Genomic DNA, 26,290 nt, shown 5'->3' with positions numbered 1-26,290 from the left:
TGTACAGTTTCAATGGTGGCTAGTAAATAAGTTAAAGAACTATAAACGGAATGATTTAGCTAAAACTGCTTGACTAAAAAGCAACAGAACTAGTGGATGTTGGTTTCCAGTGAATACATTTTCAACAGGATCATAACCTGAGTTTTCCCCAGTATCCTAAATATAGTCTGGTGTGACTCATATAGATGTGTGCTGCCAAACGTAATCTATAACTGCTGACAGGTGGAAGTAAATTGTGCAAGTCTTATTTTATAAGGAAACAAGACGAACATATATCAACTAATATGCCCATTCTCTTCTTATCATTTATCCATCAACCAGATAAATCAGAGATCTTACAGTGTATGTTGTATATGCAAAGATTGTACAACAGACTGCTAAATTCAAGTTGCATGTGTAACATATTTTCTTGCATTTGATAATTTTAAAGTGATTTTCTTTGTACTTATAAACAATGTAACTCAGTTTTCTTATAATCCCATATACTCATACACATATATAAGAAACAAAAAAAATACGTCAAAAGAAATCTATATATGCATATTGAAATGAGAATATAAAGTAGGGTAAGTTGCTGTTCTTTTGCATGGTTCTTCAAGACGAATCTTCATAGAGGACAAAATTCCAATGTAATGGAAGTCAAAAAAGGATAACAAAACTGTAAAATTAATGTATCTTCTATAACAAAAAATGACTAAAGCATTTACAGTTTCAACAAACTGAAATTCACCTCACAGAACATCATAACTTTAACATGGTTTTATTAGTTTTCCTGCTGGCATGGTTGATGTTGATGATAACCATGCCAGTTTATACTTATATACACACTTTCTTTCACTGACTGCCCTAAACATGCCACAAAGAACAATGAAGATGTCCTCCTAATTTAGGAAGGAATCTTTCCAATTTTTGACACACACTTCATTAGGAGAATTGAATCCCAATCCAGATAGCTGGCCTTCCTCCACTAGCTTACAGAAATAAATAAATAGGGTCTCTAAAGAATGAATGACTGTAAAATGAATCTATATGCATATTTTTGCAGACAAACATTGAGCAAAACTGAGACTCAAGCTAACAGAAATGAAGAAAAATACATGGGTATATGACTTCTGAAGCCAACTGGCATAGCCAATTAAATAAATAAGAGACCATTGAAGAGCCATGACAACTGTGGTTTTGGCAGAAGTTCCAGTTCTCATGGAATATACAAAACAATATTTTAACTAAACAGTCTGATGGGAAAACTCAACTTCCAAAAAGGATCAAAATCTCCCTCTGCTGGGAAGATGAAATCTGCAACTACTAAAATAATTTCAAATGTCAAGGTTGAAAAGAACTATGATTTTAGTAATGCTTTAATTAGTGTAATTATAGATGAGCTAGGATTTTGGCTCCATATATTTAGAAAAGTTATCTCATCTCCTGTTTTTGTCAGCTACTTACAGCTGACATAAGTCAAAATATAGTTTAAAAAAGAGGAAAAGTAAACAAATAGAAACAAATAAATTATTAAAATTAATGAAATGACACAATGGAAAGAGAAACTGCTAAGGTAATTGAAAGGTAATAACGATCAAATGTAAAAATCTAACTGCCTTTTTATATGGCACATTCTTATGTACATGACATTCTTTGTCTCCTGCAGAGGAAGAAACATCTATCCACTTTTAACATACCCCCAATTTACATTCACTGTTTAATTTAATGTGGAATAAATCATTTTTCTTGTAATGTAAGATACACAAAAAGCATTAATGGGTGCATTAGCTTTCATTAATGAAATACACAACACTTCAAAACCAGGACTGGATGAGTGAGTCTGTAATTGGTTGAGTCCTTTCCATACATTTTTCTTGCAGTAATACTCCAGTGTATACTGGCCAAAACTGAACACAAAAAAGGTAAATTAACAGCAAATATGCATTATTGCAGAAATAGAAATGAAGTTCTGGGAAGATTCTGCAGCAATATTTGATACTATTCACTGATAGTACTAATCTCACTGTACAACCACTGGAAATGCATCACTGCAAATGACTGAATATGGTCTCCCTTATTCTTATGTTTGTAAAATGAATATAATAATAAATCTCTAAGATTTGGCTTTCAATGACACGTTTCCTCCTCTGATCTTATGAAAGTCCTAGTGTTAATAAAGCAACAAACAAGACATCATTTCATCCGCTACACAATGCTCTGCAACTTTCTCATAACACTAGAATTCACTACTGTTTCAGATTTGATAAACCTTATGGCCTTATGTACTTTTCCCACACATAACCCAGAATGGGTATACCTCTGGCAAGTGATAGCACAGAAGCCTCTGTTTTATGATTTTCCTGCAGTGATATTTTCTAGGAAATGGGATACATGGGTAAGAAATATTTTCCCCATTAGGAATATGACGGGGGGGGGGGGGGGGGGAGGAGAGAGAGACATCTAACCTTTGAGGGGAAAAAAAAAAGACAAGGAAACTAAGAAGCATTGTAGCTGGAGGAAAAAAGGAAAGAACAAAAAACAATCATAGAAATAAGGGAAGTAAGATGGGAAAAGGCAGAGAATAGTAGGAATACAGAAAGAAATACTTTTTGAAAAAAAGGAATTAATAGAAGGCAAAGAAAAAATATGGGTAGCATAAAAGAAAGACACATGAAAATACATAGAAGGCTGAAATCAATAGAGACAATGATGGACGGACTAAAGTATTAAGGACATATTTTATGTGACATTAGTACAAGAAAGGTAATTAGTCAAAAAAAAAAAAAAAAAAAGAATGAAAAAATATCCTAGCAGTCAAACTGAAACCTGGAAAAATAGGAACCTATCTTGGAAGTAGAATGGCTTTTCATGAAACAAAAATTATTTGTATTTTTGTTTTTCCTGTTGCGTGGCCAAAATTTCAGTTTTCTATAAATAGTATCATACATAACTGGAGTGCTGGTCACAAATAAGTAAGTCTAACCCTAACACAGAACAATACATAATACTCCAAAAATACTCAGGTGTGAGTGCCAATGTCCAGCAGCCTTCATATGTAGAACAGTTGGACTAGATGATAGTTGTAGGTCCCTTCCAACTGAACTATTCCAGTCTATGCTATTCTACTCTATGCTATTCTATTCTATGCTATGCAAACAAAAATGAGCTCTGCCTCTCAATATGTCTCCAACTCTGCTCCCTTTTAAGTAGAAAAATTATATTATAGGAACAGATGTGCTCTTCTTCTTCCCAGGGGTCACATCTTGGCCTTTTGTACATGATAGTCCTTCAAAGTTACCTATGTTTTTTCCCCTCAGGATGTGTTTAAAAATCTACTGGAGTGTTTTCACCTTGCTCTCCATATCTTCCAGATGACATTTAGGTAAATATGAAAAAAGACAGTAAACCATAATATTCCAATTAAATATTTGTTCTATCAGCTCTAACATCCCACTCTGACATACTGTCTCCAAGTATCCATCTTCATAGAAGATAAAATACTTTGTTTTCCACATACTCTGGATTTGATAATTGAGATAATAATTTACAATGAAAACTGAATTGTTCACAACGCTTCCTATACTGTGTGGAAAAAGAGCATGTTATCTTTGAAATGCGTGTGAACAAGTGATTTGCCCTATATATTTTTAAATGGTCTACAGTGTCAAGTTGGCCCTCTGCCTAATGCTTTCATGAATGATAACAACAAAACATTTATCTTGGGCTTTCTCTCAGATTTGTTTGACTTTTTCACACCATAGATGCTTTCACTCTGAAAAATCTTCCTGCTTTCCCTTATTTCTTGCTGAAGTAATCACAGAATCATTTAGGTTGGAAAAGACCCTTAAGATCATCAAGTACAACCGTAAATCTAACACTGCCAATTCCACCACTAAACCATGTCCCTAAGTGCCACATCTACATCTCTTTTAAATACCTCCAGGGATGGTGACTCAACCACTTCCCTGGGCAGCCTGTTCCAATGCTTGATAACCCCTTTCGGTGAAGAAATTTTTCCTAATATCCAATCTAAACCTCCCTTGGTGCAACTTGAGGTCTTTTCCTCTCGTCCTATCGCTAGTTACTTGGGAGAAGAGATGGATACTCACCTCACTACAATCTCCTTTCAGGTAGTTGTAGAGAGCGATGAGGTGTCCCCTAAACAACCCCAGTTCCCTCAGCCGCTCCTCATAAGCCTTGTGCTCTAGACACTCCATGCCCTTCTTTGGACATGCTCCAGTGCCTCAATGTGTTTCCTGTAGTGAGGGGCCCAAAACTGAACACAGTATTCAAGGTGCGGCCTCACCAGGGCCGAGTACAGGGGGACGATCACTTTCCTACTCCTGCTGGCCACACTATTTCTGACACAAGCCAGGATGCCATTGGCCTTCTTGGCTGCCTGGGCACACTGCTGGCTCATGTTCAGCCAGCTGTCAACCAGCACCCCCAGGTCCTTTTCCACCGGGCTGCTTTCCAGCCACTCTTCCCCAAGCCTGTAGCGTTGCATGGGGTTGTGATCCAAGTGACCCGGCACTTGGCCTTGTTGAATCTCATACAGCTGGCCTCGGCCCATTGATCCACCCTGTCCCGATCCCTCTGTAGAATCTTCCTACCCTTGAGCAGATCAACGCTCCCACCCAACTTGGTGTCATCTGCAAACTTACTGAGGGTGCACTTGGTCCCCTCATCCAGATCATTGATAAAGATATTAAACAGAACTGGCCCCAATACTGAGCCCTGGGGAACACCACTTGTGACCGGCTGCCAACTGGATGTAACTCCATTCACCACAACTCTTTGGGCCCGGCCATCCAGCCAGTTTTTTACCCAGTGAAGAATACACCCGTCCAAGCCATGAGCAGCCAGTTTCTCCAGGAGAATGCTGTGCAAAATGGTGTCAAAGGCTTTACTAAAGTCCAGGTAACAATATCCTCAGCCTTTCCCTCGTCCACTAAGCGGGTCATCTTGTCATAGAAGGAGAGCAGGTTAGGCAAGCTGAAGTATTTCAGCGAACCACTGGAACTTAGTTAACTATTTCGTTAGTGAAATAAGGTATTTTTCAATGAATCATAGCAAATTTGTTAACTCAATCAGCTGTTGTTTTAAAAAAAATGAAACAGATGTGATTTCATTCATATGTGGGATAAACATTTTGGGTATACTCATTTTCTCTTCCAGATTTCTGTTGATCTGCTTTAATAATATTATCTGAAGTCTATCCTGAGGATCTGGGAAAAAGTGGATACTAATGAACAAAGATCTAGGACTAATGATATTTTACTTAAACTAGCACTCACTGCAAACTGCTGATTTAGGGAAAAGAAAAAAAAAATCCTGTTAATATTTGCATGAACTGTGATAAACTGGAGACGTCACAGAGCTGTGAGATTTCTTTTGGAGGAGCAAGAAAGAAGCAATAACCTCTTACTGACTATTAGAGTTGACAGCACCATGATCTTTTATCTGTGTGTAGGACAAGAGGGATTTGGTTCATTTTTGCCCATTGCTAATGTTTGGTTTTTATAATGAAAGCAAAACTCTTTATTAACCTCCATACTTCTACATTTTTGCAATATATTAAGGTAAATACAATGGTACAATTTCAAAACGTGAAGCAGTGACGGAGCAAAAAAATAAAATAGTGAGTAAAACCCAGCACTTACTTAACAAAGTTATTTTAATTGCAGTTACCTTAATTTAATCATAACGTTACTCCCCTGCTGTGGGACCTACATCACCATATACCAGGGCACGCATGCTTACATATGCTCTCTCATGCACACTGTTCCTAAAATTCTAAGCTAAGATACAGTGCATTTTGGAAAAAGTATATATATTTGATGTCTTTATCACAAGGTAACACAAAATAATCTAAAATATGAGTGATACATATGTAAAAAAAATCCAAAGAATTTGTAAATTTTTCAATATTTATAACTTATAGTTGATGTTCACCTTAATTTCATAATATATCTTAATATTTTTCCTGCATTAGAGCTCAATTTATAAAATCCCTTTCTGAACAGCTTTACTTGCAGTTATCAAACCCTACTAATTACCTGAATGCATGTAATGCTTTTTAATTTTATAATTGATTCTACAGGTGTGACTTTAAAGGTTCCACTGCACAGAATCATTAATCTGCCTATAAGGAATTTATTTAAAACTGCTGCTCCTGAAAATTATATAAACGATAGTAAAAGGAATGAAGCAGCAAAAGTAAACTGTCTTATGTGAATCTTCCATATATACTATAAATGTATCTGTAAAACATGGATAAGCCAGTTAAAAGAAATGATCACATGATATATTTGGCAGCAAGAATTGCTAAATATTAATATTAGAAGGTAAATAAACTATTAAGTATTTTAACTGTATGAGAACTTCAAGCGTATGAAAAACTGGGTTACCCAATTTCCACTTGATAAAGTATTCGGAAGCATATGAAAATACAGCATCAGCTTTAACTCCTATTTTCTCACAGAGACACCATTACTGAAAGTCTGCTTCCTCTTTCATTCCTTAGTACACCTTTGGTGCTGTTCCACAGGGAAAAAACAAGCACACAGAAATAAAAAATATTTACTTAAATGCAGCATAAAGGAAAAAGTCATAGGAAATGTACCTGTAGCACCTTCCACCTTGTGTTCAGGTCTTCCACACAGCTGAGATTGTATTGGGAGAGTTGAATATCGGAGGGAGTGAACTGGTGAGCGAGCTCATTGACTTGATGCACCTTTTCTTTAAGGGGTACAATTTCTGCTCGATAAACCTGTGTGAATTAAATATATAAATAAAGATAAGCACTAACTTAAAAAACTCTTCACTCTGCTACCAGCTGATTAGTAACATAAAGGTATTCCATGTCAAGCTGAAAGGAAGGAGTGTACTGGTCATGATACAGTTAACAGCCTTTTTATGTAACTTCATATGGACTTTAGGTCTCAAGGGTAAGGCCCAGCATTTCAGAAGGCGATATCAAGTTGGAACCTTCATAGCAATTTTTGGCCAGTTAAGCCGAATCTCTAACCAGCACAATCACTGGGATGTGCACTGCAGAGCATGCTTCTCTCCTGCCTCATCCTTTATGTGTGTGTAGCGCATGTTCCTCGGGGTGGACGGGAGCGATAAGTGCTGCTTAACACATGAAAACAGAGGAAGACTGCTGTTCCCAAATACAACAAACAAAAAAAGAGAAGCAATGATAAAACTATTACAGACCTCACTAAGGCCATGATCTTACCCTGGGTATCTTGTGTGTTACAAATAAAAGGTTAGTAATGGGAAATACAAAAACAAATACTGTTTTTACTCTGAACCCCAAACTGGCCTACATGACTCATATTTCAGCAAAAATAAAATAATGTATCTTCTAAGATAACCTTTAAAACTATGCGTAAGAGAAGTCTAGCTAATAATTTCAGTAATGTATATGAAAACCAGAAGCTGCTAGTTACAATTTTCTTGACTTTAAAAGCAACAACATGCTGCTGCTGCTTCCATGATGCATCTGGGTAAATTCAGATAAATTCAGGGCACCATGATTCTATCAGAGAGAGGAATCTCTATGCAGATCTTCCACTGTTCCATACCTATCTTTTCTAAGGAGACGTTTATGAATCTTTAACATGATAAAATATGTCAAAATGTAACAATGAGCCATTTCTAAGGGACAAATTCTGTCATTTTCAGGAGCACTTTTTATTGCCATATGATGTCTGCACACAAAGGCAGGATAATTCACTTGCTATATTAGTCTTGCTTTCTAGCTCCTTTCTCTCAGCAATTTTAATACAGACCACATGTGGTCTGCATCTCATTTTAGATCATCAAATAACCTGAAACTATTGCCTGGTAATCATTTCATCAACATGTGATGCAAAAAAGGTCAAAAAAGCCCATCCAGTATCTCAGTGAACTTTAGGAGTAAGTAGTATGAAGACATTCATAGACATTAGAATGCCATGAACTGCACTAAAATTAAACATAATTGAAAAATTGTTCCTCAAATGTCTTTCAAAACCAGACTTGACTTCCACTAATTATGTTAAATTGCCCTACAACATAAGGAGTTAGACTGACAGTGGCACTCATGCACAGTGAATGACATTAACAGTAAATCTGTAAAATACACAACCAGAAGTGATGTGCATTTTGTAAAGGAAAACGCAGAGAACGATGCAAGTGCCATGATGTGAGAGAAGAGGCATACATCAAGTTCATGACATAACAGTTGACTTCTCCATTTCACCAGTTTTATACCACTGGAACACAACTGACATTACTGGAGAGAATACTGATTTACAGTGTAGTGTAGAGCAAGGTCTGCGATACAAAGAAAAGGAAAAGAGCTCGCATGTTTGGGTTATCCCACAGAGATATACATGTGCTTACCCCGATCATTTTAGTTAGTAACTGAGTTCAGAGAACAAACAACATGCTTTAAAAATAGACATTTGTTCTTGTAAGGTAAGGCCTCAAAGGCTGAAGAGATATATATACCATTGTGTGAACGCTTCATTTGCAAATAGTTATTCACTGCTTTTTTTCTGTGTTCTGTTAGTTTCAGTGGCCCAAGGGCCTCGGCCGTGACTCTGTGGCTTATACTTGGGATGGTCAACTCGGTTCCTCCAGTGTTGCTTGTTTTCCAAGATGAGAGAACACCTCTCAGTTAGTGTTACCAATGCCCATGTTGTATATAAATATACATATGTATATATTTATATATATTATTATATATAATATAATAATAAAAATAATATATAATAAAAAGTAAAAATTCTATATGCTAAATATATCTATATAAAATAAAAAACACTGATAGAATAAATGCAGATCAACGGATGCAAAGATCAGTTCCCACACTACAATGCACTTTAATGCAGTTCCTGCACTAAACCAAGTTAATTTTCTATTAATTTGTATGGCAATAGGATCAGGCTTTGATTGAAAACTTCATTGCTTAGGCAAAGCACACAGGCCTAACCTTATAAACCACTTGTTTTTAAACATATACTTAAATATCTGGCTGATTTCAGACCAATTATTTGCATCTGCAATGTTGACGTGAAAGTACTGGTCTCACCTGAAGATTGACATGAATGATTAGGTAAATCACACAATCATTATACCTAAATTAAGGTGAAATAGAAGATCCTTCATAATTAGTCAACATGTTTTTGACTGTAAATTATTTTACAGAGCAGAAAGGCTAAGGCACAGAAGCAAGTCACAAGAAAAGAAATCAAATCATAGAAATATATATGGAAGTAAAAAATAAAACTTATCTTCCGCCCCCTCTTCAATCGATGTCTTATTAATTGCTTTTTCCTGCTGCAAGGATACTGATTTTTGCAGCGTTATGCTAAATTTCCAACGTACAAAATACAACAACATTTTCACCATCTTTAAATTCGATATTCTGTATTCTATTATTACTAAGCCTGAATTTTTACTAGCATTTTTATTAGTTAGACAAATCAAAACATAAGAAACAGCAACAACAAAAAAGGAATGCTAGTCAATGCACAGCTATCTGATTAATGCCAGTAAGCTTACAATTAAAAACTGTAGACAGAAAAGAAAAAATTATCCATAGAAAGATTTGGCATACGACATTGTATGATTAAAAAGGTCAGAGACTATAAGGCTGTGTTAAGCAAGTTTATCACAGACAGCCAGTCCACCAGTCAACATACACGAGTCTAGAGCTAGCTTTTTGTTTTAGAGTAAGTGAAATTCAATGAGAGTTGTTTTTTTTTTCCAACAAGTGTTTAAACAAGTCAATAAATAGTAATAATTTCTATATCTTCTACAGTACTTGTCATCTGTAGAAGCAGAAATTTAGAATTTCTACTGGACTATGATCTTCATCAGTATGATTCAAATGTTTTACAGAAGTAGTTATATTTTTAATAATCAGTTTGTATAGTATAAGACATTCATTTTTCTATTTTTTTTCCTTCTGCATAAAAAATACTATACATATCACAGGTTTATATAAAAAAAATTTAGAGAACTATATCACTGGTAATGTAAAAACAAACATACATGGTGAGTAGCGTACCACTACCACAAGGAGACCTATTTGAACCAATTAAATTGCTCCGGATGTAAATGACTTCTCAGTGAGAACAGCGATAGGAGAAACAGCCCCAGATTATCTTCATTATAACTGCCTGTCCTGGTTTCAGCAGGGATAGAGTTAATTTCCTTCCTAGTAGCTGGTACAGTGCTGTGGTTTGGATTTAGGAGGAGAACAATGTTGATAACACACCGATGTTTTAGTTGTTGCTAAGTAGTGCTTACACTAGCCAAGGACTTTTCAGCTTCCCATGCTCTGCCGACTGAGAAGGCTGGAGGGGCACAAGAAGCTGGGAGGGGGCACAGCCAGGACAGCTGACCCAAACTGGCCCAAGGGACATTCCATACCGTGTGACGTCATGCTCAGCATATAAAGCTGCGGGAAGAAGAAGGAAGGGGGGGACGTTCGGAGTGATGGCGTTTGTCTTCCCAAGTAACCGATACGCGTGATGGAGCCCCGCTTTCCTGGAGATGGCTGAACACCTGCCTGCCCATGGGAAGTAGTGAATGAATTCCTTGTTTTGCTTTGCTTGCGTGCACAGCTTTTGCTTTACCTATTAAACTGTCTTTATCTCAACCCACTTTTACCCTTCCGATTCTCTCCCCCATCCCACTGTGGGGGAGTGAGCGAGCGGCTGTGTGGTGCTTAGTTGCCGGCTGAGGTTAAACCACAACACTGTCCTTACGCAAGAAAGAATTTCAATGGTATGTATACTGTAGGTGGTAGACTGGATTTTAAATCATCTGTTCAGTCCTGCTAGAAAATATTTTAAAATGCCTTGGAAAATTAGCAAGAACTCTAGAAGACACATACCACAGACACCCTAACCAGCCAATTAAAAGTCTAGAACATACAGTGGCCATAATTGGTCAGATGAAAAGCTCATCTCACCCAGTCCCTTGTCTGGTAGTAGCCAATACAATTGCTTAGGGAAAAAGGTAAGGGAAAGCATGAGCTTCCCTGCTCCTTGCTGCGCTCTTCCAGCTCAGCAATTTGGGTCTCAGAGATTCTGGAGCCATAAACTGTATTTCTATGTCAATCAGATCTTGATGGATTCATCTTCCATGAAATTATCTACTTGATTTTTGAACTGACATAGGCTTTTACCATCCAAAATACTCTACGGTCAGCTCAATATTTAGGTTGAAGAACCACCTCTTTTTTGCTTTTTTTAAACCTATCACTTGAGACCATCCCTAATTCTTAGCTCATGAGAGACAGTGATCAACCATTCCTAATTGTCTTTGTGCCGTTGCAGATTCTACAAACCATCATATTTTTTCCTTCTCCCATGTTTAAGATACAAAGATCGAGATATATTTGAATAAATGTGGATATCTATAAGGTATTTACATCTGAGCAAGTCACCATATGGTCCCTTTATCTTCAGTAGCTAATCAAAAACAGGAGTTGAATATAACGTAAGGTTTTACTATAGGATGGCATGAATCACCTTCTGAATTGCAACAACTGAAATAAGCAGATTTTCACTGCCTGTATTGGGACCCTAGGCAACTAGCTCACATGCAGACTGCTACCCAGCAGATGTGAAATTACACAAGACAAACCCCACTCCTACCTCATTTATTCTGTCCTTGTATAGGAGCTTTCCATACCTTTTATCTAACCTGCTATAATCTTTTTTAGATTGGGGATCCAAACCACTGCCTACAATATACATGATATGGGTACAACAGGGACTTACACCATGGCATCGTGATATTTTCTGCTTTTTCAGTAATTCCTAGCATTTCATTTGGCTTTCTGAACAATCCTGAGTATTGATGTGATGTTTTCAGAGGACTGTCTGTTATGATTCCAAGATCTCTTTCATGAGTGCTAAAGGAATGTTTAAAAGAGCTAAAGGAAAGCTCATTACTGTGCATGTAAAGTTGGGATAGCTTTTTCCACACGCATCGCTTGAGATTTATCAGCACTCAATTTCATCTGCCATCACTTTGCTGCCAGCCAGTAATGTGAGGTTTTTCTATAGCTGTTTGCAATCTGTCCTCATCTTAAGTACTTTGAATAGGTTTGTATCATCAACAAGATGTGCCGCTGCATTATTAATTTTCCTTTCCAGCTCATTTATGTACATGCTGGACAGAGTAGACCTTCTGGAGCACAAACAATCATCTCCCTCGTTGGGAAAACTGACCTCTGCCTTTTGTTTTCCATCTTTTACAGGAAATAACCAGATAATTGGTTATTTATCCACACGAAGACCTTCTCTGTTATCCCACAGGAACTTAGTTTCTTTGCTGAAAGAAGAGGTCTTATAAGAGTCCATTTTGGTGGTATGGATTTGTTTTCAGTTTCCAGTGTAGTGTCTCCATGCTGTCTTCACACACTTTGCCCTTTTGGTTCCTTTTCAGCAGGCTTCCTCATTTGTGTGTAGCTTCGTTTCTGAAAACTGACCATTGCTGTGGTGGATTTTCTGGGTTATTTTTTGTCCCTGCAGAGATGCTGACCTTTAGTTCATAATGATCCCCATTATGATAGCAATGGTTTGAACTTGCACTGCTCAGTACCAAGCCAAATATCTTCCTTACCGGTTGCCCTCTTGGTGTTTCCTAACATTACATATTTTCTATCTAGGGCTGGAACTTCAAATCTGAAAGGTTTTTAGGCTAGTGTCTGTAACTGCAGATTGGCTTCTTACATATTTTAGAATATGCAGGCTAAGTCCCCCCAGATTATTTGCAGGTCCTTTTCTGCATATTTTCCATTAAATTTGCTTGTGCTTTGGGTATCCTGTTCCAAGGTAGTAAAAGCCACCACATAGTCCTCACCTTTTTCCAGAATACCTGCTCTATTAATGAAAATTTGATGATTTGTTTAAATATGATTAGGGTTTTTTAAGATGTCCTCCCTTCCACATTTCACATAACATACTGGTGGTTTTTTTCCTTTCTTTCTTTTATTTAGTGATCCCTAACACATAGAAGAGCACTGACTTCCTCTTTGGAAGGCTGCCCAATGTTCAGAAGAGAGATAAAATAAAAAAAATTCTAGGTCTTTATATTTAAAGATTCACCAAAGGGAGATGGCTTTTGTCAATGCCATGAAAAGGTGGTTGGTTTTTTTTTTAGGATCCATAAATCAGTTCCATGAAATCTGAAAGGAAATTCATGAATCATTTGAGTGGAAGAGTAAATAAATAGTAAACAAGCTTATTTCAATAACAATAGAGATATTATATACTTTACTAGCTTCAGGGAGCTTCCATCGCAAAATTCATAACTGAAAATTCAGGAAGGAACTCTACAATGCACATTTTCCATTTCTTAACCCCTCTCTCCCTCAACCACATGTGCCACAGCTCACTAACAAGTCAAACACAGAATTCAGGAATCCAACCAAAATTAAATCAAGTGCCTGTAACTTCTGGCCCACTGGAGTTAATGGAATAGTGTGACTAAATCTCACTATGCCACTTGGAAAATAATCCCTGAAGATGAAGTGTATTATCCGAACAGTACTTGTTCCTTATGCAGAGAAAAATTAAAATACAGGCTGGCTGTTGTTTATTTTTTGTTAAAATGCCAGTGGGTCATTAAAATTGCTTTTTACTCTTACTGTGTTTGTTGCTACTGATCCCAACACCTACCATATATGTTTAGATGTAGTCCAGAACAGACAACCTCAGTGCCTTGTCAGAACAAATAGCAATTATGCAGTTGTACTGGGAGCAAGAAATCATCATTGCTTAGCATTCACCACACTGATAAAAGGAAAATAACAGCATACACATATGAAGTCATATATTCTTATATACACCTCAGTAGTACTGAGACTGAGTTTAGCTGTATTTGTCTTAAAAATTGTATTAAATATGTTTTTAAAATTGTATTAAATAAGCAGATACCACCTAATAATTACTTTGCAATTGTTACACAATTGTTCAATCCCAAAGTTAAAGCAAGTAATTGAGCTTTTCAATTATGATTTAAAATACAGTCAACTATTCCTATTGGCTCCTACTTATCTGAAATATTTCTGCAGTGAAAAATAGCCTGGGAGCAGATTCATTTTTTGTGTTACTTTTGTCCTTCATGTAGCCTTAACAACACTTGGACTTATGTTTACGAGTTTAGAAAAATCTCTGTGAGACCATGTATAAACAATTACGCTACAGCTACAGTGTAACATTGCTTTCCAACTATATTGTCCTCATCCTGAACACATTAGTAAAGATCAAGACTCATCAACATTTCCCATACTCATGGAAGGAGGGACCATGAATCTCAGCAGTGCATATACAGTATTATCCTTCTTTTGTTGGAAAGAGAAGTTAAAGGAGACAAAGTTCCTTTCACCAACGCACCAAATACTTTAAATGTTCAACACTAGCTTCTGGAAATGAGTCTCTATCTTTTTGGTTATGGATGAAACAGGCACAGATGCCTAAGATGTTAAAGGCAATTTGGTGTAATCTCTACTTTTTCTTCTCAGTTTTTATGGACTGGCAATTACAGCAACACCAGGCTTTGATTTCAACACTATATAGGTTTGCTCTGAGCACAACATGGGAAATCAAAATTGATCCCAAAGCTAGTTTCTCCCAGAGACAGTAAATACAAGACTTCGGTAGATAGTATCCTCTTTCACTAAAGTTCATTTTTGACAAGCCTCAACCTAAGGAATTTAAAACATGTCTTACTATCCTTTTAAAAAGGAAGGGGAAAAAACCTAAATAAAAATAGCAATAATTTGAAAATCATGACAAGCCATCTCTAGTTTTCCAGCAATGGTATTTACTATTTAGGCAGTCCACATCTAGACTTTATATAGGGCTAAACATTGTAGCAGCTATATTTAGAAAGAAAATGTTTTGCACTTCCTAATAAACTTTTCAAGAGCATGCAGGTTTTGACATCTAGAAAACTGAAGGCTAGAACACAAATTTCTTACTGTTATTAGTGATTAAATGCATGAGTTTCTACGTATTTTTTGTATGTCTACTTGTGAAAATCATTGCAAAGGCATGTACTAAAGAACTGGTTTTACTTTCCCAGAACTCTAAACTGTCCTGAAAAATACTGTAAAAATGAAAAAAAAAAAAGAAAAACAAACAAAAAAAAGAAAAAATATTCTAAGTAGAAAAGACTACTGAGTAATTAGCAAATTGGTTTGTCATCAATCTCCTATTTTTGTGGGTGGGTAATATGACTTTATTGTATTGATGATTTTGTAGACAGGTTATAGCCTAAGAAGATTTAATCAATTATTATAGCATGTCATTTCATTTGAACATACTAGTAACTTTAATTATCTCTAAAAGGAAATGATAAATCAAATACCAGATCCAGAACTCCTAAAAACAGAGTTAGCATTGCTATGGCAGAAACATGGAATCACAGAATGGCTGAAGTTGGAAGGTACCTCTTGAGATTACCTAGTCCAGCCCCCCTGCTCAGAGCAGGGCCAGTGAGAAGCAGTTTGCCCAGGACCATGTCCAGTCAGGTTTTGAACATCTCCAAGGATGGAGACTCCACCGCCTCTCTGGGCAACCTGTTCCAGTGTTTGACCACCCACAGATGTCTTCTTGTATTCAGATGGAATTGCATGGGTTTTAATTTGTGCCCATTGCCTCTTGTTCTGTCAGTGGACAGTACTGAGAAGAGTCCGGCTTCCTCTTCTTCATTCCTTCCCATCAGGTATTTGTACACATTGATAAGATCCCGAGCCACCTTTTCTCAAGGCTGAGTAGTCCCAGTTCTCTCAGCCTCTCCTCACAGGAAAGCTGCTTCAGTCCTGTAACCATATTTGTGGCCCTGCTCTGGACTTGTTCCAGTGAAGTCCATATCTCTCTTGTACCGGGGAGCCCGGAATTGGACCCAGCACTCCAGATGTGGCCTCACCAGGGCTGAGCAGAGAAGAAGGATCACCTCCCTCAGCCCACTGGCAATGCTCTGCCTAATGCAGCCCAGGATGCTATTGGCCTTCCTGGCCATGAGGGTGTATTTCTGGCTTATGGTCAGCTTTTTTTCTACCAGGACCCCAAGGCCCTTCTCTGCAGAGCTGCTTTCTGGCCAATTGGCCCCCACTGTGTACTGTTGCCTGGGCTTATTTCTCCCAGGACACAGGACTTGGCGTTTCTCCTTGTTGAACTTCATGAGATTCCTCTCAGTGTAATTCTCCATCCCGTCAAGGTCCCTCTGAATGGCAGCACAACCATCTGGTGTATTGGCTGTTCCTCCCACTTTGGTATCATCTGTGAACTTACTGAGGGTGCGTTCTGTCGCAGGGTCCAGATCATTAATGCAAATGTTAAATGATATTGACCCAGTATCAACCACTGTGATACCCCACTAATGACTGGCCTCCAACGGAACTTTCTTGTCCTTCATGGGCCTGGAGATGCTTTCAAGGATTAGCTGCTCCATCACCTTCCCAGGGATTGAGGTGAGGCTGACTGACCTGTAGTTCCCTGGGCCCTCCTTCCTGCCCTTCTTGAAGATGAGAGTGACACGTGCTCTCTTCCAGAACTCAGGAATCTCTCCCAGTTGCCATGACCTTTCGAAGACAATTGAGAGTGGCCTCGCAATAACATCTGCCAACTCATTCAGCATGCGTGGCTGCATCCCATCGGGACATATGTATGTCCAGAATTATGAGCATAAAAAGTCCATCCCCTTATACGTTCCAGCATGGACATTTCTGACACTTAATATGAAGCAGATTTCAAGAAAAGGCCAACTGTGCCTACAAAGAAACTCTGTTTCCCTGGTCTGTGAGTGGCACTTATACAGGGCAGTGGACTCATGCCAGCCTGGCATTTTCTTGAAGAATTCCCTCCTATAGAATAGTCTCCTGCTAGCACAGGTCTATATTAAACCTCAAGTCTCATAACAAGTGAAAGAGGCAGAAAAGGACATGTGGCATCGTGATGAAAATATGACATGGCTTAGGGAGAAAAGCTCTCCTGTGTCAGATGAATTTGTGCTGGGGGGGGGGGTCATACCAGCAGCAGCTGCAGCTAGATCAGAGCCGGATCCATTTGCACAGTAAGGTGAGCGGCTGTCCTACACCTGGGCCGCAGCAAGTTCCCAGCGCTGACATTTCTCTACCTCAGCTCCCTTAGTGTCCAAGTGGAGAAGTATTCATGGGCCAGAGCATATCTTCAGGTTTTATATTTAAAGCCGTACAAGGTGGAACCAACTGACATATTCTACCCAGGACAGTTTAACAGTCTCCATCTTTTTCATTCAAAATGAGTCTGTTTCTTCTCTGATGGGTTTAGTGTATTCTGACTCAAATTTCATTGAAACCTGGGATTGTCAGATGCTAGCTCAATATGCTACACTTAGCTTCCTCTTAAACTCACACTGTATTTTTATTTGATTCTAGTGCTCCTGGGGACAGGCGCTGTTGAAATAAAATGGATTTTAGCTGATTTGATTTTCCAGCCTATATATTTTTATAAACTCAGAAATGACCAAGCAAGAATGCACTAGAGTAGAATATAAATCCTCTTTTGGGATAAAAATAGTTCAAGTAGAAGACATCAGGGGAGAAAGAAAATTAAATGCCCTTTAAGTCCTATCCCATTCTGAATTATGTATTTCTGAATCTGATAAAACATTAAATTTTTCAAAAGTTATTTCCTACAATTTGGAAGACTAACTCAGTATTTCCTTAAAAATAAGGTTATTAAAATTGAATAGAACAAATGAAAAATGAACTAATGCCAAGTATTAATTTTCTTCTTTTCTGAACTTTCAAGGCAAAAAGCTATGATTTGTAGCAATGTTATACCTAGAAAAAAATTATTTAATTATTAGGATGTCTAATTTAATAAACAGAAGCACACTAATAAATAGATGCACATATCCTGACACATAGATCACTTTGTTACTATGAATTTTTGATTTTTTTTTTTTTTAATCAACAGCTGGTATGCAGTTTTATGATCCCTGAACAAGTACAACCTATGCTACTGCCTTGCCATTTATTCTGAAATTGTGTTCTCCTCCATGGAGGGGGAAAAGTAAGTGAGCAAATTCAGCTTGTAATTCACTCTACTAGAACAACTATAACCATGACATGGCAGAGCCCATCACTCATGTGATCATAAACAGTTCTACACCAATTTTTCCACATAATCGAAGTCAGTTACTCAGTTACTTTGCAATGAAGAAGCCAATCTGGCAATCAAGAGATGAAGCACCTAGGAACTGTAAGTAACTTGAAGCATTTCAAAGTGTAATCTGAAAGTCTAACACACACACTACATGAAGGACACAGAAAATATAAATGAATTTTTACAAAGGAAATTTTTCCTTTAGTATGGTTTCATTCAGCATTATTAAAGCTAAAAGCACTTGAAAAGATATATATGCTTAGTTTGTGGAGCCTCAGCCAAACCTGTTTTTAAACCATTAATAACACATTATCTATCTCTATTAGTTAACTTGTGAACAATGTATATTAGATATATACAAACATAAAAGGTTAAATAACCCATGTTCCTTACCGAAAGCTCTTTCAGGTAATAGAGACTCACAGAAATTCTTGCCCTCAGAAAATAGTTACTACAAAGTAAATCTCTACCGTGTTGTAAAGCAGCATGGTATTTTAGAGGCAAATGTAGTATTTCACTGACAAAAAAAGAAAGCAGTTTAAACCAGAAAGATTGCAACAGCTGTATCAAATATATTACAAACCACCTCAAGCTTCCAGACATCAGCGGGCAGACCCTGTAGCTCAGGAGGAAAAATATGGATTCCTTGCACGGCCATACAAAAGCTTAGCTTAGACTCTACTAAGACACAGATTGTATTCTGACACTCAACCAACATTAAAACAGTTCAGAAAAGAAGCTTCAGAAACTCCTCCTATCTTTTCTAACAAAAAGCGTATACAGATCTTTATTTTAATTTTAAAATAAATCTTTATTTTGTCCTCTCCCCAACATGAAAGACCATGTGTACTTACAATATGCCAACATATCTTTAAATTTATCATGTAAATATTTCATAATGTTTAGCCTCACAAAGTTGATAATTATTACCTCTGGCAAGGGGAACAAAGTTTTTCATAGAGCTTAAGGCCAAAAGGAGTTATTACAGTCCACCCAGTCTCTAACCTCCAGAAGAATGCAGGTCAGATGGACTGTTCAAGTGTTTTGCTGAGAGCTATGTTTTCCAATTCTTGAATTAATATTGTAATTCACACCTTCACCTTTTCACCACCACCACTGTATGATGTGTGGGGAGTGGCCATGGGCGAAACCCCAAGTCAAAATCTTGAGGTGGAAATTCCTAAACTTCTTACGTCTAATAAGAACATCCTTCAACAATGCCAGACAAGGGAATTCAGTTCTAACAGTGGATTTCAGCAGAACGTAAGTGAGAACAATTTACTTTTAAAGCTAATTTAGGAAGAAAGAAGACTAAAATAAAATGCTGAAAAGGAGACAGCTAAATAAAACTTTAAAAATGAAACAGGTCTGGGGTTTTTATAGCAGCACCAGACGCAGGCTGGGAAACAGTGTCAGGAGCAGTGCCCACCTTCCCAGGCATTCAGGCTGAAACCCTTCTGGGTGGCAGGCTGCCCTGCCATGTCTTGAGGGAGAGCAGGCTGCAGTTCTGGGAAATGAGTAGCTGTGGCTCCTGCTGAAACTGATGAAAACTGTAATTCTTAATCCTCTGGATAATCGAACCCAACTAGAATAAAACAATTTGCAGGTAAAAGCTAAAGAGAATAAAAATAATTTGAGTGGCATTGCTGTCTGGACAAATTAGTTTACTGATTCAGATGCCCTATTCCTAAATTGAGGATAATGCTACTTCTATTGCAGTCTCAGAAAGAAGCTGAGAAGATTAACTCTGGAACATGAGAAGCACTATAAAAGTGCTAAGTAGCAATTATAAGGTTTTATTATGTGTTAAACTTGGACAAAAAAAAAAGAAATGAAACTCTATTAGTCTTTAAATATATAAAGATTAAAATGAGAATAGTATAGTTCAATGGGTCACTGATAAACATCCCAGGCAATCTAACATTCATTGCACTCCCTACTTCAAGCAGTCCCTAAATAATTACTGTGTACCAGCATATGAGCTTGATAAATTGATTTTATTTTGCTCATTGATTTGCTCATGTCGTAGAAATGTTATCATTACAGAATCTGCACACTTGATAGTTACAACAGCAAAATACATTCTCAGGAATAGGGGAGTCAATGTTTTAAGAAAAGATTTCATTAAAAACATAATACTGGCAGACTTCTCTTCACGGAAGTAATTGCCTCCTCACAGAAAGCAGACAACATTAAAATTCATTTCTAGCACTCCTTCTCCCTTTTCCCTCCTTTCGTGTCTTACTGAACATACATGTCTCTGGTTATATATTCACTTCTGGTATGTCTTTTTGCTTTATGTAGAAATGTTTCAACAGCAGACTATGTATAGCAGATCAAGTTTCTGTTATAAATACTCCTTGGATATGCTTTTTCTCCCTTTAGACACCCATGTCCCTGAGCCACACTCACTTAGGAAAGCCTGAATAAAATGGTCCCATGGTAAAAAGTGTTACTCGCATTGTAATTTTTTTCCTTGGATAAATATTTACATTTCCAGGTTATTAGAGTGTCCTGGTTTCGGCAGGGATAGAGTTAATTTCCTTCCTAGTAGCTGGTACAGTGCTGTGGTTTGGATTTAGTGTGAGAACAAAGTTGATTGATAACGCACCAATGTTTTAGTTGTTGCTAGGTAATGCTTACACTAGCCAAGGACTTTTTAGTTTCCCATGCTCTGCCGACTGAGAAGGCTGGAGGTGCACAAGAAGCTGGGAGGGGGCACAGCCAGGACAGCTGACCCAAACTGTCCCAAGGGACATTCCATACCATGTGACGTCATGCTCAGTACATAAACTGGGGAAAGCTGGCTGGGGGGCCGCTGCTTGGGAACTGGCTGGGCATCGGTCGGCGGGTGGTGAGCAATTGTACTGTGCATCAGTTGCTTTGTGTATTATCATTACGGTTCATCTTGAGGGCGCTCACAAGGCATGAGCGGGACAACCAGGGGATCAGGCCCAGCCAGCACGGGTTCATGAAGGGCAGGTCCTGCTTGACCAACCTGATCTCCTTCTATGACCAGGTGACCCGCCTAGTGGATGAGGGAAAGGCTGTGGATGTGGTCTACCTGGACTTCAGTAAGGCCTTTGACACCGTCTCCCACAGCATTCTCCTAGAGAAGCTGGCGGCTCACGGCTTAGACAGGTGTACTCTGCGCTGGGTCAAAAACTGGCTGGACGGCCGGGCCCAGAGAGTTGTGGTGAATGGAGTTACATCCAGTTGGCGGCCGGTCACAAGTGGCGTTCCCCAGGGCTCAGTTTTGGGGCTGGTCTTGTTTAATATCTTTATCGATGATCTGGATGAGGGGATTGAGTGCACCCTCAGTAAGTTTGCAGGCGACACCAAGTTGAGTGGGAGCGTTGATCTGCTCGAGGGTAGGAAGGCTCTGCAGAGGGACCTGGACAGGCTGGATCGATGGGCCCAGGCCAACTGTATGAGATTCAGCAAGGCCAAGTGCCGGGTCCTGCCCTTCGGCCACAACAACCCCATGCAGCGCTACAGGCTTGGGGAAGAGTGGCTGGAAAGCTGCCTGGTGGAAAAGGACCTGGGGGTGCTGGTTGACAGCCGGCTGAACATGAGCCGGCAGTGTGCCCAGGCGGCCAAGAAGGCCAATGGCATCCTGGCCTGTATCAGAAATCGTGTGGCCAGTAGGAGTAGGGAAGTGATCGTGCCCCTGTACTCGGCACTGGTGAGGCCGCACCTCGAATACTGTGTTCAGTTTTGGGCCCCTCACTACAAGAAGGACGTTGAGGTGCTGGAGCGTGTCCAGAGAAGGGCAACGAGGCTGGTGAGGGGTCTGGAGAACAAGTCTTATGAGGAGCGGCTGAGGGAACTGGGACTGTGTAGCTTGGAGAAAAGGAGGCTGAGGGGAGACCTTATCGCTCTCTACAACTACCTGAAAGGAGGTTGTAGCGAGGTGGGTATTGGTCTCTTCTCCGAAGTAACAAGCGATAGGACAAGAGGAAATGGCCTCACATTGCACCAGGGGAGGTTTAGATTGGACATGAGGAAAAATTTCTTTACTGAAAGAGTGGTTAAACATTGGAAGAGGCTGCCCAGAGAAGTGGTTGAGTCCCCATCCCTGGAGGTATTTAAAAGACGAGTAGATGAGGCACTTAGGGACATGGTTTAGTGGGCATGGTGGTTTTGGGTTGACGGTTGGACTCGATGATCTTAGAGGTCTTTTCCAACCTTAGTGATTCTATGATTCTATGATTCTATGATTCTATGATTATTATTATTATTATTACATTATTATTATTTTATTTCAATTATTAAACTGTTTTTATCTCAACCCACGAGTTTTTCTCACTTGTGCTCTTCCAATTCTCTCCCCCATCCCACTGGGGGAGGGGGGAGTGAGCGAGCGGCTGCGTGGTGCTCTGTTGCCTACTGAGCTTAAACCACAACAGTCCTTTTTGGCGTCCAACGTGGGGCTCGAAGGGTTTGAGATAATAACAGATTAACCGGAGTGTATTAAGGAATTTATATCTGTTAACAGTTGTGGGTCACAATGTTGGTTTCTCTGTTCTCGATATTGATTTGTGTAATCTGCATCATGCTTGGTTTTTTGCTGTACATGTTAAAGATTGGTGTTGGCTTTTGCAGTTTGCTGTGGTCTGCAGCGATTAGTAATGTCTCGCTTGTGAGGTTTGTTTTTAGAACATTGACCTTGACGTTAGTGTGGTATGTAGGTTTCACAATGAAGCCGTTACTGTACCACGGACACCATTTTGTGGAGACAACTAGCAATTACAGTAACTTTTCTGAGAGTTTTTTTACGGAGGAAATACAGGATGGCAGTGTCACTACCTTCTTCTATGATGTTTCCTCCTTCATTACAGTAACTTTTCAGTATTTTGAACATCCTTGGGCAGTTAAGATACTTCTATTGGTACTTCTTGGGAATATTGTTTCGGTTTTGTCTAAAGTTAGTAAGCAATTTAAGAATATCATCCAGAGATCTGCCCCAAGGCTGGATAGTTATGAGTGGCAGGGTGTGTGGGATAGGATGGGCAAGTACTTAGGGCAATGGGCACCCCCAGTGTTTTGGAACTTCACCCCTGAGCAAGTGCAGGATCCTGAAAAGTTAGCAGAATATTTGGACAAAGTATGCTGTCACCCTGGCAACTCCAGAGAGATGCAGATCATTGCAACGTGCTGGGGCCTGGCCCATGCCTACCAAGCCCTGTTCAACACTATTCAGTACCCTCAAGGGGAAGAGAAGGTCTCTGGATCTGACAGTAAAACGACAGGCCCTGCGGCCACTCCGACCCCAGTGACACGCCGTGCGGCCACTCAGACCCCGGCGACATGCTCTGTGGCCAATCCAACTCCAGTGACATGCTCTGCAGCTACTCAGACTCCGGCAACAGGCCCTGTGGCCACTCCGACCCCAGCGACAGGCCCTGTGGCTGAACCAAAAAGCCAACCTGTGCCGGTATCAGTTGCCCCTGTACACAAGAAGAAATCTTGGAAGCAAAAGTCGGCTCGTTTAGTAAGGGAGGAAGAAGCTTCTTCTAAAAGGGGGCTGGAGGAAGAAGTGTACGAGACAGACGACCCTGGAGAAGGGCCATCACAAGAACAGCAGGAGGAGAGCTGGCCGCTGATCGGGGAGGAAGAAGAGGAAGAACTCATAAACGAGGCTGTAACCACCCGATCTCTATCCCTGAGTGAGCTGTGAGATATATGAAAAGATTTCAGCTGTCGTCCAGGCGAGCATATTGTCACCTGGCTGCTCTGATGCCGGGATAATGGGGCCAGTAGCCTGGAATTAGAGGCTAGGGAAGCCAAGCAGCTGGGATCCCTTTCTAGGGAAGGGGGCATTGACAAAGCGATTGGAAAAGGGACAGGAGTCCTCAGCCTTTGGAGGCGACTCTTGTCAAGCGTGAAGGAAAGGTATCCCTTCAAGGAAGATGTCATATGTCGCCCAAGCAAGTGGGCCACCATGGAGAAGGGTATCCAGTTTCTGAGAGAATTGGCTGTGCTGAAGGTGATTTATAATGACCTGAACAATGAACAACTATCCAAAGACCCAGACAAAGTCAAGTGCACACAACCCATGTGGCAGAAGTTTATAAGGAGCGCACCATCGTCATATGCCAACTCATTGGCAGTGGTGACCTGGAAAGATGGAGAGGAACAAACAGTGGATGAATTGGCTGGTCAACTCTGGCAATACGAGGAAAGTCTCTCTTCCTCCCTCGTCTCAGCTGTGGAGAAACTGTCCGAAAAACTGTCCTGGGAGTTCCAGCAACTCAGAGAGGATAGGTCCTAATCCCCACCTGTACGGACCAGTATCTCAGCTATTAGGAGTCAGTGTTCTTTTGCTCAAGAGAGAGGATATAAAGGTCACACACCACGGGCCACCCTGTGGTTTTGTCTGCATGACCACGGAGAGGACATGAGGAAGTGGGATGGAAAACCCACCTCAGCCCTAGGGGCACAGGTACATGAGTTGCAAGGGAAAACAATCACAGAAAGGGGTTCTTCCAGGAAAATTGCTGCTCCAGTTTCCAGCGGGCAGTTCCCCAGACAGAGGGGAAGGGCTGATCTTACTTCTGATCTTAATGAAGAAACTTCTGACTCGTATGTACAAGAAATGAGAAACGAGTACTGTGATGAGGATTAGAGGGGCCCTGCCTCCAGCCAGGGGGAGGAAAGGGACAACCGGGTTTACTGGACTGTGTGGATTCGGTGGCCTGGCACATCAGACCCACAGGAGTACAAGGCTCTAGTAGGCACCAGTGCACAGTGTACCCTAATGCCATCAAGATATATAGGGACAGAACCCATCTGTATTTCTGGGGTGACAGGGCGATCCCAACAGCTAACTGTATTGGAAGCCGAAGTAAGTCTAACTGGGAATGGGTGGCAAAAGCACCCCATTGTGACTGGCCCAGAGGCTCCGTGCATCCTTGGCATAGACTGCCTCAGGAGAAGGTATTTCAAGGACCCGAAAGGGTACCAGTGGGCTTTTGGTATAGCTGCCTTGGAGGCAGAAGAAATTAAACAGCTGTCCACCTTGCCTGGTCTCTCGAAGGACCCCTCTGTTGTGGGGTTGCTGAAGATCGAAGAACAACAGGTGCCAATCGCTACCACCACAGTGCACCGGCGGCAATATTGCACCAACCGAGACTCCCCGATTCCCATCCATGAGCTGATTCATTGACTGGAGAGCCAAGGAGTGATCAGCAAGACTCACTCACCCTTTCACAGTCCCATATGGCCAGTGCGAAAGTCTAATGGAGTGAGGAGACTAACAGTAGACTATCGTGGCCTGAATGAAGTCACGCCACCGCTGAGTGCTGCTGTGCCAGACATGCTAGAACTTCAATACGAACTGGAGTCAAAGGCAGCCAAGTGGTATGTATGCCACAATTGATATCGCTAATGCCTTTTTCTCAATCCCTTTGGCAGCAGAGTGCAGGCCACAGTTTGCTTTCACTTGGAGGGGCGTCCAGTAGACCTGGAACCGACTGTCCCAGGGGTGGAAACACAGCCCCACCATTTGCCATGGACCGATCCAGACTGCACTGGAACAGGGTGAGGCTCCAGAACACCTGCAATACATTGATGACATCATCGTGTGGGGCAACACAGCAGGAGAAGTTTTTGAAAAAGGGAAGTAAATAGTCCAAATCCTTCTGAAGGCTGGATTTGCCATAAAACAAAGTAAGGTCAAGGGACCTGCAGAGGAGATCCACTTTTTAGGAGTAAAATGGCAAGATGGATGTTGTCAGATCCCAATGGATGTGATCAACAAAATAACAGCCATGTCTCCACCAACTAGCAAAAAGGAAACACAAGCTTTCTTAGGTGTTGTGGGTATTTGGAGAACGCATATTCCAAACCACAGTCTGATTGTAAACCCTCTCTATCAAGTGACCTGAAAGAAGAACGATTTCAAATGGGGCCCTGAGCAACAACAAGCTTTTGAACAAATCAAAGAGGAGATAGTTCATGCAGTAGCTCTGGGGCCAGTCCGGGCAGGACAAGATGTAAAAAATGTGCTCTACGCTACAGCCGGGGAGAATGGCCCTACCTGGAGCCTCTGGCAGAAAGCACCTGGGGAGACTCGAGGTCGACCCCTAGGGTTTTGGAGTCGGGGATACAGAGGATCCGAGGCCCGCTATACTCCA

General features: G+C 40.1%; 1 protein-coding gene across 14 annotated transcripts in view; it reads right to left on the bottom strand.

Moving 5' to 3' along the window:
* The window catches only part of DMD (dystrophin), a 1,394,632-nt gene that overhangs the window by 161,721 nt on the left and 1,206,621 nt on the right, over positions 1-26,290 (bottom strand). For all 14 annotated transcript variants that reach the window (XM_076355694.1, XM_076355734.1, XM_076355779.1 and 11 more), the window contains one exon: positions 6,608-6,754. In XM_076355694.1, the coding sequence (XP_076211809.1) occupies positions 6,608-6,754 (147 nt within the window). The remainder of the gene's footprint in view (positions 1-6,607; positions 6,755-26,290) is intronic.

Source organism: Aptenodytes patagonicus, chromosome 1, assembly GCF_965638725.1.
Source record: "Aptenodytes patagonicus chromosome 1, bAptPat1.pri.cur, whole genome shotgun sequence".
NCBI lineage: Eukaryota > Metazoa > Chordata > Aves > Sphenisciformes > Spheniscidae > Aptenodytes > Aptenodytes patagonicus.
Note: the sequence above shows the minus strand (reverse complement) of the source record. Positions and strands in the feature narration are given on the sequence as shown.